Source organism: Anopheles funestus, chromosome 2RL (assembly GCF_943734845.2).
Source record: "Anopheles funestus chromosome 2RL, idAnoFuneDA-416_04, whole genome shotgun sequence".
In the NCBI taxonomy this organism is placed as follows: Eukaryota; Metazoa; Arthropoda; class Insecta; order Diptera; family Culicidae; genus Anopheles; species Anopheles funestus.
In genome coordinates, this window is record NC_064598.1 from 74,389,513 (window position 1) to 74,401,975 (window position 12,463).

At 44.2% G+C, this 12,463-nt stretch overlaps 3 protein-coding genes across 52 annotated transcripts in view; all 3 read left to right on the forward strand.

The window, feature by feature from the left end:
- The first annotated feature begins 1 nt into the window (after window position 1).
- LOC125766621 (protein stunted-like) lies at window positions 2-1,069 on the forward strand. Of its 3 annotated transcripts, none has more exons than XM_049432817.1 (4): window positions 2-84; window positions 167-242; window positions 315-445; window positions 953-1,069. In XM_049432817.1, the coding sequence occupies exons 2-4, from the start codon at window positions 214-216 to the stop codon at window positions 967-969; spliced, it is 177 nt and encodes a 58-aa protein (XP_049288774.1). In that variant the 5' UTR covers window positions 2-84; window positions 167-213; the 3' UTR covers window positions 970-1,069. The 3 variants fall into 3 exon arrangements, with proteins under 3 accessions (XP_049288774.1, XP_049288772.1, XP_049288775.1); XM_049432818.1 differs by lacking the exon at window positions 2-84 and adding an exon at window positions 690-734 and having other exon boundaries at window positions 113-242; XM_049432815.1 differs by lacking the exon at window positions 2-84 and having other exon boundaries at window positions 112-242.
- A 164-nt stretch (window positions 1,070-1,233) lies between these two features.
- On the forward strand, window positions 1,234-4,454 carry LOC125766588 (serine/threonine-protein kinase TBK1). The gene is made up of 5 exons (XM_049432743.1): window positions 1,234-2,736; window positions 2,811-3,090; window positions 3,163-3,238; window positions 3,337-4,017; window positions 4,097-4,454. Exons 1-5 carry the CDS (start codon window positions 1,623-1,625, stop codon window positions 4,208-4,210), a joined length of 2,265 nt encoding a protein of 754 aa, XP_049288700.1. The 5' UTR covers window positions 1,234-1,622; the 3' UTR covers window positions 4,211-4,454.
- A 3,447-nt stretch (window positions 4,455-7,901) lies between these two features.
- Window positions 7,902-12,463, forward strand: part of LOC125766582 (zinc finger protein 271) — a 58,362-nt gene continuing 53,800 nt past the window's right edge. For 10 of the 48 annotated variants that reach the window (XM_049432688.1, XM_049432721.1, XM_049432693.1 and 7 more), the window contains exon 1: window positions 7,908-8,283. The gene's annotated coding sequence lies outside the window, so the exon portion shown is untranslated. Of the gene's footprint in view, window positions 8,284-9,105; window positions 9,328-12,463 lie in introns of those variants that run through there. The other 38 variants (XM_049432734.1, XM_049432713.1, XM_049432712.1 and 35 more) reach the window with 11 other exon arrangements.

Here is a 12,463-nt window from a genome sequence, read left to right on the forward strand (position 1 = left end):
CTTCATTTTTGCATATGGAATTTTTGACAGTGTTTTGTTTTGCTATTGTTGCGAGCAAATTACAGCAGAGAGCCGTACAAAAAGGTACCTAAATTGCATTTGCAAAGAAAATTCACAACTAATCTTACTAGCCTGTTGTAAACTCTTTCCACAGCAATCCGTACAGTGGCAGATTTTAATCGGTAATCACATCTGTAGATTGAAAACACCAACATGGCTGCATGGAGAACTGTTGGACTTAAGTAAGCAGCGAATGCAGCTGGTGCTTGCACCTAAAACCGTGCTAACGATTGATCTCTTTTGCGGGTTTTCAGCTACATCAACTACTCCAACATCGCTGCACGTTTGCTGCGAAAGGCACTGAGGCCGGATCTGAGAGTTCAGGCCGCCCGACGGGATGATTCGCACATCAAATTCACCAAATGGCAGGGTGGCAAACCGGAGAGTAAGTATTCACTGCGTCCGATGATTTAGGAATTAAATCCCCGAGATTACAAAGTGTTATCACAATTGGGACAAACACATCTGAAAAATCCCCCTTTTGAAGCATATGATTATTGCATCACCCACTAGTGGGCGACTCAAGGAATCGGTATCATCCTAGTTACAGTGCTTACCGAGCCAACACATCGTACCCACGATGCAATACCATGACATGATTTTTTGACTATTTATTTATCATTTTTCAGATGAAAAATAAGTTATCTACCCTGTTATAGTTTTGTGTATTCGTCGTAAGTTCTTTTTATTATCAACTCCGAGTAATTCCGTGTGTTTGCATCGATTTGAAATTAACACAACCTGTGTGAACTTATTGTATTTTAACTAAACCTAAAGTTTTGATTTCTTTTACTAAATACGAATGTGTTTGATCAGCTTCATTTGGAATTATTTTTGTCATACTACTTTACTAAAAAAAAATAATCATGTTTTGCCCTCTTATCTTTCGCAGAGGTTATAAACGAGTAAACTCAAAGATGCGCCATCAAAACTGGAAGGAGACATTTAAAATTAGTAGTTTAAACAAATAAATGATCTTAAAATAGCACACTGCTAATTCACGTCTCAACGCACGTTTTATTTGCTGAGTAAGAAAGAAAATATTGCCCTTCGTCATCGTTGTATGACTGAACCAACTTTTCGATTCAAAATCATTCTGAAGCAGGAAGCAATAAAAAAAAAAACAATCTTTTATTAACGTTACATATATCGTCAATACCACGCTCGAAATGAATAATTTTGCAAAATAATGACAAGCATATGAATAAGTTGCAAATCTTATAGGAAGCACTGTGTTGCTATGTGTAGAAGCGCCTTCAGCTCACACCTCTCTGTACGCAGCTTGTGTTTCAGTGTCAAATGCTGATAAAAGAATAACATTGATGATCGTTGTTGGTGTGTGCAGCGATGATTGCTTACTAATTTTTATGAAAGTGCAACTCTGTATGAAAATTCAATGTGCGTTCCCGTTCGCGTTGGTGCAATTCCTCCCGACATAACATCAGACCCTCTGTACGATCCTGGATACCATACGAAAGGGGCAAGGCAAGTGTGTTAAGATTCGATAAAAAAAGGAAAAGCCCGTTTTTTTCTGCACGACGTGAGCCACCTTCGAGGCCAACATGAACTCGTTCCTACGTGGATCGATGAACTACGTCTGGTGCACGACCAGTGTGCTGGGCAAGGGTTCCACTGGAGCCGTCTTCCAAGGCGTTAACAAGCACAATGGCGAACCGGTGGCGGTCAAAACGTTCAACCAACTCAGCCATATGCGTCCGCAGGATGTGCAGATGCGTGAGTTCGAGGTACTGCGGAAGGTTAACCATAATAACATCGTGAAGCTGCTGGACATCGAGGACGATCAGGAAGGACGCGGCAAGGTGATCGTGATGGAGCTGTGCACGGGTGGAAGTTTGTTCAACATACTGGACGATCCGGAAAACACGTACGGGTTGCCGCAGAAAGAGTTCTTGCTCGTGCTGGAGCATCTTTCCGCGGGGATGAAACATCTGCGCGATAACAATCTGGTTCATCGTGATTTGAAACCGGGCAACATTATGAAGTACATCTCCGAGGATGGACAAACGGTGTACAAGCTGACGGACTTTGGTGCTGCACGAGAGTTGGGAGAAAATCAACAGTTCGCTTCACTGTACGGTACGGAGGAGTATCTTCATCCGGACATGTACGAGCGTGCGGTACTACGGAAGTCCATCAATCGTAGCTTCACGGCCAACGTGGATCTGTGGTCGATTGGTGTTACGCTGTATCACGTAGCAACCGGCAATCTACCCTTCCGTCCGTACGGTGGCCGGAAGAACAAGGAAACGATGTATCACATCACGACCAAGAAAGCTCCGGGAGTCATTTCCGGTACGCAGACGAGCGAGAATGGTCCGATCGAATGGTCGAAACATCTGCCAGCGCACTGTCAGCTAAAGGAAGGCCTGAAGCAACTCGTAACGCCCCTAATGGCCGGTCTGCTCGAGGAAAGCCAGGGCCGTATGTGGTCGTTTGATAAGTTTTTTGTCGAGGTGCAAAACATTCTCAACAAAACGGTGCTGCACATATTCTATGTGAACCGAGCGACCTCGATCGAGGTGTACCTGGAACCGGAGCAAACGCTCGTTCACCTACGGGAGCATATCCTTGCCCAGACAGATGTGCCGCAGGCATCGCAATTACTACTCCTAGAAAATGAACTGTTTGCTACGAAGGTGGATGCCAACACTAGCGGTAAGTTAGGGTAGACCAAAAAGGTTGGTCTATGGTTCCGTATTAATGTTTCCCTTTTTATTTTTACCTTTTAGCACGAGGATATCCACCCACCGAAGCCAACAATCCCGTAATGCTATTCAACATTGAGAACTATAACGTAATCTTACCGACTGAATGGGATCTGCCCAAATTCCCTACATTCCCGAACGGCATTTCGGTGGAGAATGATGCCAGCCTGGCAAAGGTGGCATGCAGTGTGGGGCACGAATGTAAACGGCGGGTGGAAAGCATGTCCCTGCTCGATACACTGATGAACAAATCGGTGCATCAATTTTCCGGCTTTTTGGCCGGTTTCCTGGTAAAGTTACTTAAGTAAGTTGGCGGTTAAAGAGAATTTCGTTTTAGAGAACAACCTTTTTTTACAAGTCTGTTTTCCATTTTCAGACGAACCCGCCATTTGGAAGATATAGAAGGATTGATCTCTGAACTGGCTAAGATGTTTGAAGTTGCAGCGTCCAATGTAATTAATTTTATCCTTCTTTTGTTAAGCTTTCGACACACGTTGTCGGTCTGGAAATGTTTTAATATTCACATATTTTCCCCTATCCCCCTTAACAGCACGAAACATACCAAAAATTCGGTGCAAACATACACACCAGCTACGAAAAGCAGAAGACAGACTTTCAGCGTGTTTCGGAACCGATCCAGCAGCTGTACGGACGCTTCGTCAAGGAGGAATCGCTCGTGCGCGAATGGAACTCCGGCTACCGGGCGTTACGTACGCCGAACAAGAACCGTGACAGCGAGAAGGCAAAATCGCTCGTCAATCGGCTACGCGATTCCTGGCAGCACATGTTGCGCGATCGGGCCACCCGCTCCCTCACCTACAACGACGAACAGTTCCACGTGCTGGAGAAGGTGAAGATAGCGGAAACGGGCAAGCGGCTCAAAACGCTGCTTAACGATGGTGTCCGACAGGCAGTGGAACAGGAAGCCGAATGTTTGGCCGACTGGTACAAGAAGGCACAGACGATCTTCCTGCAGACACAATTCCTCATGAAGGATGTCGGTGCGTACGTCGACGCACTGTACGATTTGCGCGAACAGCTGAAACAGCACCGGGAAGATTTGAAGGAAGAGATAAGCACGGACGGTGAAGTATCGAAAACGATCGCTGGCAAATCAATGCCAAGCACCACATCCACCGCAACGACGACGATCCCGATCGTGGGAGATGTGGATGGTAGCGATAAGGGACTAACGGCACGCCAGAATCAATATAAAGTGATGTGCTTCATGGTAAGAAGGACAAATTGTACACACATTTGCAACAACAAACAAAGATACCAAATTTTGCCTTTTCCTTTCCTCCCCCTAGAACATGTACAACCAAATCAAAGAGGTGAAGAAAATGCTTCAACAAAACAGTGATATTCTGGCGGCAACGCAAGGATTGCTTCCTGATAGTGGCGATAGGGCCGCCGCAACGTAGAACGTGGCCCCCAAAACGGCAAACCGGTTGTTGTAAGTAAGGTTTGCGGAAATGGTGAGAACCCATGCGTGCTTCTGATGTTCCTGATTGATGCGAGGATGCGGACGGAAATGTATCTGTTGTGTAAATAACTCTCTCATAATAGCGGCGCAACAGTATTCTGTTAGTGTGTACTATACTGATTAGGGCAAACGTGGCCTGTATTCCATGAAGAATATATATTTTTCCTACATTTTATGTAAAATTTCATTTGTTATCTCGAATGTAGTGATGTTGAGAAATGCACTTGGCATAATGGTTGAACTTGGAACTTTGTGTCTTCTAAAAGACAATGAGACATGGTATCAGTGATTTTGCCATCTTTTGACGAAGCCTTTTTCGGAGCCTTTGTCCGTACAAGATGAAGAAATCCGGAGCACAGCAGGACAACATTAAAACCCTGACTCACGTGGTGCTTTGTCCGATAAGTTTCTTACCTTACGTCTTGAGACAACAACCTAATCTTGGCATTTCTGGGTTTCGTTCATATTTAGATAATCAATTCTGCTTATGGTAGATCGGTCCAAAACAGGTACATTGGTATTTGGTAAATAATTTCTGTAACACTCCTTAGTAAAACAAAAGGCAAATTCCACTTCCTGTGTAACAACCTTTGCATAAACCAATGATTCTCTCCAGTGTTTGCCGCTGGATTAATAAAACTGTTGTGCTCTCTCTCCTTCTCTCTCTCTCTCTCTCTCTCTCTCTCTCTCTCTCGCTCTTTCTCTAATCCTAACTACCAATCCCCGGTTCCGTACAACAGCTGGGAAAAACGTTTAAGATATCGATTTTTTCACACCCCACAGCTTCATGGATTTTTCCGAACATTCACGCATGTGGGTTGGTTTTTTCGCTTGCCAGTAATTCGTATGGAAACTGTTTCTGGTTGCTATGATACACTTTTTGGTAAAAAGAAGAAAGTATAGTTTAATAAGTGATACAAGCCAGTTTTCTTTTTTATAAACTGTTGAATAAAACACATATAAGAAATTTTTGTTAAATAAAATATTGACACTTTTTTTTTCTCTGATTGAGAAAATTATAAAAATATGCCAATTTAAAAAACGAAACCCATTAACGTTTGATAAGCTGTACAAATAAATCTTGAAAAGCCCACAAATAAAAACAAAGCCATTAGGCCATTCTCCGGAACATATGATGCCACATTTCATACCGATTATGTGGTGTGGTGTGGTTAGATGCTTTTTATCATCTTCACTATCTTCGCAAGGTTAAAAGGCTCGTACATTACACCCACGACGAAAAAATGTTCCATTCTTTGCAAGGACAGCGCAAAAAGAAAATCTACCCTCTACTTCTACCCTTAAGTTCACCCATCCCATCAGCAGCACCATCATCAGTCATCACGGCATCGTCTCTTGGTCCGGCGCGCCAGACAGAAATCTTGAGCGAGCCTTTCTGTTTTTTTTTTTTTTTTTTTTGGTGAGTGGTTTTTGTTTCGGCAAACCGCCTCCCAGGCGAAAAAGGATTTTCTTTTCGGTTCGGTTGGGAAAAAACGGAAAAAACCCAAACGCAAACCCAGACGGACCACAGAGAATGGGTAAGGTCGCGGTCGCGAAGGCATGCGGAAGTTACTAAGGGAAGGGACTAGCGAGACGGAGAGAGCCGATTAGAGGGATTCGTGTGATGGGGGGGGGGCCATATTGGGGTTGGGTCTGATACCGTGAAATGTTACACATAAGAAAGGTTTTTCGTTCGGGAAAGCATACAAGGGAGAAAAGGACAATGGAAACCGGTGAGATGAACTATAAAGGCAGTGCAGATCGAGGAAACGTAACACTTTCTCCTTCTGCTTAGTATATTGTACCCATTTTTGCATGTTTGTGGTTGTATGGCAGATTGTTCCTTTACGAAAATTAAATGCTAATGGAAGCAACAAAAAAACATAACATAAAATGAATGTGGCTGAGATTTTGCCTTCTCGATATCCTTTTTGTTTTTAAATCGTGTTTCCTTGTTTCTTTATTGGTTCTAGACCGGATGTTTTTTTTATTTAACAGTTTTCCCTTTGACGCAACGGTTAATTGCTCGTGGCCGATGGATTTAAATTGCGCAAGTGTTACACCAGGGCAGGTAGGCTGCGATAGACGCAGGTAGGAAAATGTAACTTATTTTCCCTTGCATTTTGCCGCACTTGCTCATCACACTGTTCCAATTGGCAATGTTGAACAGGTAGAACGAAAAGGTGTTTTTAAATATTGAAAGAGAATAAACATTTTTTTACATTTTAAAGGATAACGAACGAAAGTAAATGGAAAAGAGAAGAACACGGGTTGCTATGATGTGTTTTTTTCAGCTTAAAATTAAAAGGACTACCAACGCAACATGAAAGCCGGTTGCGAGACTTTTTTTTTCATTGCTGCACAAGCGTAAAACAGAGAAAAAGAGAGGAATTTTGCAAAACGATTTTGCTTGTACAGGGGGTTGTTTTTTTTTGTTAACACGCACTCTTTTTATTCGTGTGTGTGTGTGTGTATTTTTGAGAGAAAGAGACAGAATAACTTGTAGTTAGTTTTGTGTGTGTATGCGTTCCTATATCCCCTCGTGTTTCTTCTTTCCCTTCAGTGAAGCACACGCACACAAGCACGCTGCTAGAGAATGGATTTGGAAGTGTGCGGAGGTAGCGGAAACGCTCCCTTTCTTGGTGTGTGTTGTGTGAAGCAGCAGGCCCATCGTGAGAAGACGACTGCAAAGCGCACGCCTTCCCAACACAATCGAACCCAAAGGCCCAAAGGCGACCGGCATATTAAAAATTCAACACAACAAATGCGATAACCTTCACCGTTGGCGACCCGCCGGTCGGCTGTGTTCCGGCCGGTAAATTAATGAGCAATAATAGCGGTCTAGTAGCGCCAGCGAAGAGCTACATTTCTCTTTGCTGCTGCATATAATATATCGGTTTTTTTTCTCCTTCTTTGTACCAACTGCTGCTTGCCACTACCACCACCGTCAGTGCGCAAGCGGCCGACATTTTGTCGAAGCATGCTCCCCGCGAAAAATTCAATACATCGAAACCTCACCACTTACTCGGTACAGTCTAGCGGACTGTGGAGAGAAGGGAGCACTTCGGATACACACACACACACACACGCACGCATATTGGGGCTTATCCGCACTGAAATCATATATCCACACGCACACAATCCAAGAGTAGCAAAGTAACGTGAGGAACGGTGGAAGAGCAGTACTTCTCTTCAAAGCCTCCTAATTGGGGATAAATATTCTTTCAAACATGCGATCTTTTTTCGATATTTAAGAGCATTTTTTTGTTTTTAATTGCCCTTCCGAAAGTCATCTGTTTATGCGGGCACAGAAAATGACATAATGTCAACAAACGACGTCCCACACCGCAGCCATAGAAAATACGCTGAAACGCCACCTTCCTCACGTACGCAGCCAGTGCGCGTCTTTCTCACAAATGGTGTGAGCGAGAGCGAAGCCAGAACGCGCGCTAAAGCATGACGGTGTATAGCACAAACCGTACTTTACTTTGCACAACATAGCACACAACCGTATACGGGTCGTCAGTGTGTGTGAGTGAACGACAGCCTCCTTCTTCTTTCTTCCCCTGGTTTTACCAATATCGTTGTGCGATTGTTGTGTTGTTATACCGCGTCATTCCGCTCTCCCTCTATCTCTTTCTCTCTCTCTCTCGCAGAAAGGAGCGGAGCTCTTCAATATGTGTTCCTGCTCTAGCGATGTGTTGTTTTTTTTTTCGCTGCTGCCTGCTGCTCCGTTAGCGCTGACAACGCTGAATAGAGACGGAACAGTGCACACTTGTTTGTGTATGGGTGTGTGCGTCGGTTTTTGGTTGATGATGTCGATAAAAAAAAAGTTTTCATTCCCGGAGACACACATAATACCCCCGTTAGTGGCCCCCGTCGCAGACTGAGCAGTGTTTGACAGTGAAGCGGGTTGCGCAGAGCTTCAGCAGCAGCAGCTCCGGCTCCGGCAGCAGCATCAACATCAGCAACTAAGGAAGCAACAACAGCAGCAGGCGGTGCAATTGAAATGTGAGTGTTTAGACTGTTTTACATCTTTTTTTTTGTTGTTGCTTTGCTTTCTTTCTCACTCTTGTCTATCATTTTCCTTGCGGGCTTGTGTTACACTGCGTTGCATGATGATCCCCTGGAATGCCATCAGCGTTCGAATGGTGGTGTCCTTTTTTCTTCCTTGTATTGCGTGTAGTATGCCATGCGTTTCAAACCACAATCTTGCATGTGCTCGATAAAAAAAAAGAAAGACAAACGTAGTGAATCTGCGTGTGCACTAAACGTATAGGTAGAAAAAATATTATTGCTACGAAAATCCAGTTTCCAATCGTCTTTTTTTTTGCAACACACTGCTGCAAAAAAGGCGCCTCAAAAATATATAGGAAGCAAAGCAAATCCAAAATCTTTTCCGTCATCGTCATCGCCGCCATTCCGCACCCAGCATAGTTCAATTCAGCAGCTCAGCACTTCCCTCGGTCGGTCGCGTGAGTAGAACGCAGCAGCACCTCCACTTCTCGTCTTTCATTCGACGCGCGAGCAAGTGAGATAGAACCATGGCGCGCTGTAAATTGCGTGCATGCGTGTGTGTGTGTGTGTGTGTGTGTTGTGCTTGGTATGATCGAGACTTGCAGGGAAGCGAAAAGGTCGCCATGACACTTTTCTTCGTCTCGCCCGGGGAAACCCGCGTGTGATAATCGCAGTGGAGCCTCCTCTCCTGGCTATTGAAGCGCCTGCACAAGGCAAAACTAGAGAAAAAAGGATCTCTTTCGTTAGTATTGCGTGGTGGAGAGGGGGTAACATTTTTGCTGAATACTTCCCGTTTTTTTTTTTGTTTGTTCTGTTTTCTCCTGACTGGTCCTTGGTGGCGGCTCCTTTTGGTGCTGTACATCACCTCGCACACCAATCTAGTAGTCGGTGTCGGTCAGCGCGGGTCGGTTTCGGCTAGTAGCGCGGTGCTTGAAAGGAAAAAAAGGAAAAATAGTCATCCTACTGCAACCCAGCCCTAAAATACACGGCAGCCTTTGCCCTGCTGCTGTGGTGTGTTCTCCCAGCTGCGGGTGAAAAGTATGTTAACCTTTTAGCGCGTTCGGTACAAATTCACTTTCTGCGGACGGTGAGACAAAGAAGGTAGTAGTACTTCAGAGTTGCTGCAAACACCCCTTTCAAGGGACAAGGCAGAAAAAGTGCAGCCCAAGCTCTGGCTTGGTGTGTGCCGCATATTTGAAAGGTGGTTTCGTTGCCGGTTCCACAGCCTCTGCTTACTGGTGCGCTCCGGTGCAGGTGAAAATGATCTTGGAAAAGTGAGGCAAAGCAAAACTGTGTGTGAAAGTGATCCGTTTTTCGTTACGGTTCGCGCGGCCAGTTACCTACCACAGAAGCGCACTTTGGGGGGAAAGATGCCTTTGAAACTGAAGCAGCATCTGTTTAAATGGGGTGTGTAAGGGCCCTGTTACAAGAACCACGTGAAATAATTATGTTGAAATGGTCTATCGGTGCATCTAAGTAAGCACGCCTTTTCGTTTCGTCATCTGACAGTTTGTTCGGTGTGGTGTCTCATACACAGAGTGACCAGATTATTTTCCTCGTTATCGGTAGGAAAACAAAAAGTTTATCGGTAGTTGTCGGTATGATCCCAATTCTGTTCATCTTATATGCTCTCTTCAGATAAATCGTGTGAGGAGGGGAGGTGATATTCGTACGGAAAATGGAAATGTTGAAATATTGTGAATTTTGTCGTTCTCAGCGGTACAAAAAGAGCCAAAACTCGGGAGAAATATGCAATCTTTGATTGTCTGTTGACTTCATTCATGACATGCTATGACTTCTTCAGCAATATTAAGAAAAATCTGTGATTTTCTTTAAGACTGGTCTGGTCAAACTGCTCATACATCCTTACCCTAGTTAAGCATCTTGTCTTGTGTCTGGTTGGTAGTGTAAAAATGTGCAAAAAGAAATATGCGTGTTTTTCCTTCTTTTTTTTTACACCACCTGTGCCGGTATATTATTGTTTGCTAATTGCGCGCCCAACTGAGGACAAAGTTTGTTTTTTTGTTTTGTTTGTACGACAGTTACGTTTTGCGTTCAACTAGATTGGTGGGTGTGTTTTATTTATCTTATCTACGTCTGGCTGCCGTCATACGGGCGCGTAAACAAATTAGTTGCTGTCAAACTGCTGCAGCATCGTTTGTGAGTAGTAACGCGTTTTATATGGATTTTTGTAAAAGTTTGTGTTTTTAATAGCTGTGATTGTGCTGGTGTGCGTCGCGTGTGTGTGTGTGTGGTAAAGTGCATTAAAATGGTTAGTTAACAATCGTGTAATTTCCTTGACCTTTGTAATGACGCACAGTGGTGTGGTGTTTGGATATTGTTGTAAAACGTTTTGTGGTGCTAGTGTAATAAAAAGAAGAGCCAAATGCAGTTAGTAAAAAAAACGGCGCGATTTTGCTGACTTGTGGTTCGAGTCGCATATGCTTAAGATTATTCACATGTCCTTATTACATTGGTTCACCGTGAAAGCTGTCTAATATAAGAGAAGGAACGGTCTTCTGCTGTGTTCGGTAAAATAATTATCACCCGGCGTACAAAATTCGCACCCGAGTGTTAGAAACTTGGAGAGAGAGAAAAAAAAGAACGTTTCACCGTGATCGCCACCTTCGTACACGTGTGTGTCTGTGGCTGCTGGATTCGAATTTGTTCGCTTTTGATGTATTTGCACTGGTGGTTACTTGATTCAAAGTAGCGATTGCCCAACAGTGTGTCCCACTACCATAGAAAAGTGTGTTAAGTTTTATTTTTGCTTCACATTTTTCGCTCCCTTGTGTTCCGGTTTTTCACAGACACTCTCGGGGGGCGCGTGCGTTCTCCCACCTTCCTGCGTGACTTTTTTTTAATGTGTCTGTTCAATTTTTGCGATGAGTTTAAGGGGGGGGGGGGGGGAGGTTGGCATTTTTAGAACATGCGCAGTTTGGTATAAGAGTGCGGAGTGCAAGAGCTGGCTTTATAGAAGAGAGACACCAAAAGTAGGAAAATGTGAGATTGAACTTCCATAAATGTTAAACACAAAAAAAACACTATTTTTGTATTCGCACTTCGAAATGAAAAACCCAATTCCCTGGTCTCCTTTACCCTTGGCGTCTGGGAAAGTCTGGTGCGGAATATCACTGTAATCTGGTCAACCATAATGGCGACATTTCGCATCGCTTTATCTCACTTACCCCGTTAAAAAGGGGGCTTCTACCCTTGTAACTAGTTTGCCCGCATGCCAAAAATGCGCCTGCGTCTTCCTATTCGTGCATTTGTCGCTGTTTCGCTCTTTCTCTCTCTCTCTCTCTCACTCTTTTGGCACCCGCGCGCTGGTGGGGTGGATCCACTGCCATCTTCTTTCTTGCGAGCACACGATGTGCATGTGTTGTGCGTATGTGTCGCGTGTTTCGCGAGGTTTTCAGCAGTTCCGAGCAATTGGGCGGTAGTGATGATGTATGGCCTGCACGGAGTGAAAATTTCAACCCCCACCCCCCCTTGCACCCCAATTGCTGGTGCGACTCGTGATGCATTCACGTGTGTTTGTGTGAGTTTGTATGTGTGTGTGTGTGTCCGTGGTTGGGGATTCTGTGCGCAGCCATTGTATCGCCAAAGTGATGAACATATTCGCGATTTTCCTGCAAGGCGGCAGATAGCAAAGTAATGCTTTTGGTACCGTCAGGCGTTTCTTCATGTTAGAGCATTGCAGACGAGATCAGTTACCGGCAAACTCAGGACCGAACAGCAGAGTCATGTGTAATAGGAACTTGTGGTGAAAGAGGTTTAATGCTAATAGTCGGTATTGCTGAAATATTTAACCACAAACCATTTAACAGTTGGGACCGTGTAATGCACTACTCAACTAGGCATATGTCTGATCTGCGTTTGAAATTCATCTTGCCTCATCTACTGTGTAAAACTGACTATTCCCAGATATCTTCTTCTTCTTGTCGTAAAGACCTCTGAGGTCATGCCGGCCATTTCTGGTTTACGAAACTTATTTTACCACGTAGCTGGATAGTCAGTCCTTGCTACGGGAGGACGATCCAGATGGGATTCGATCGCCGGTCCTGCCGCCTAGACCGTCGCCGTTAATCACATCACATCACATTTAGTTACAAAAACACTTTGCCTGACATAATTAAGAAAATGATTAAGTTTTAAGAATATATAACAAATT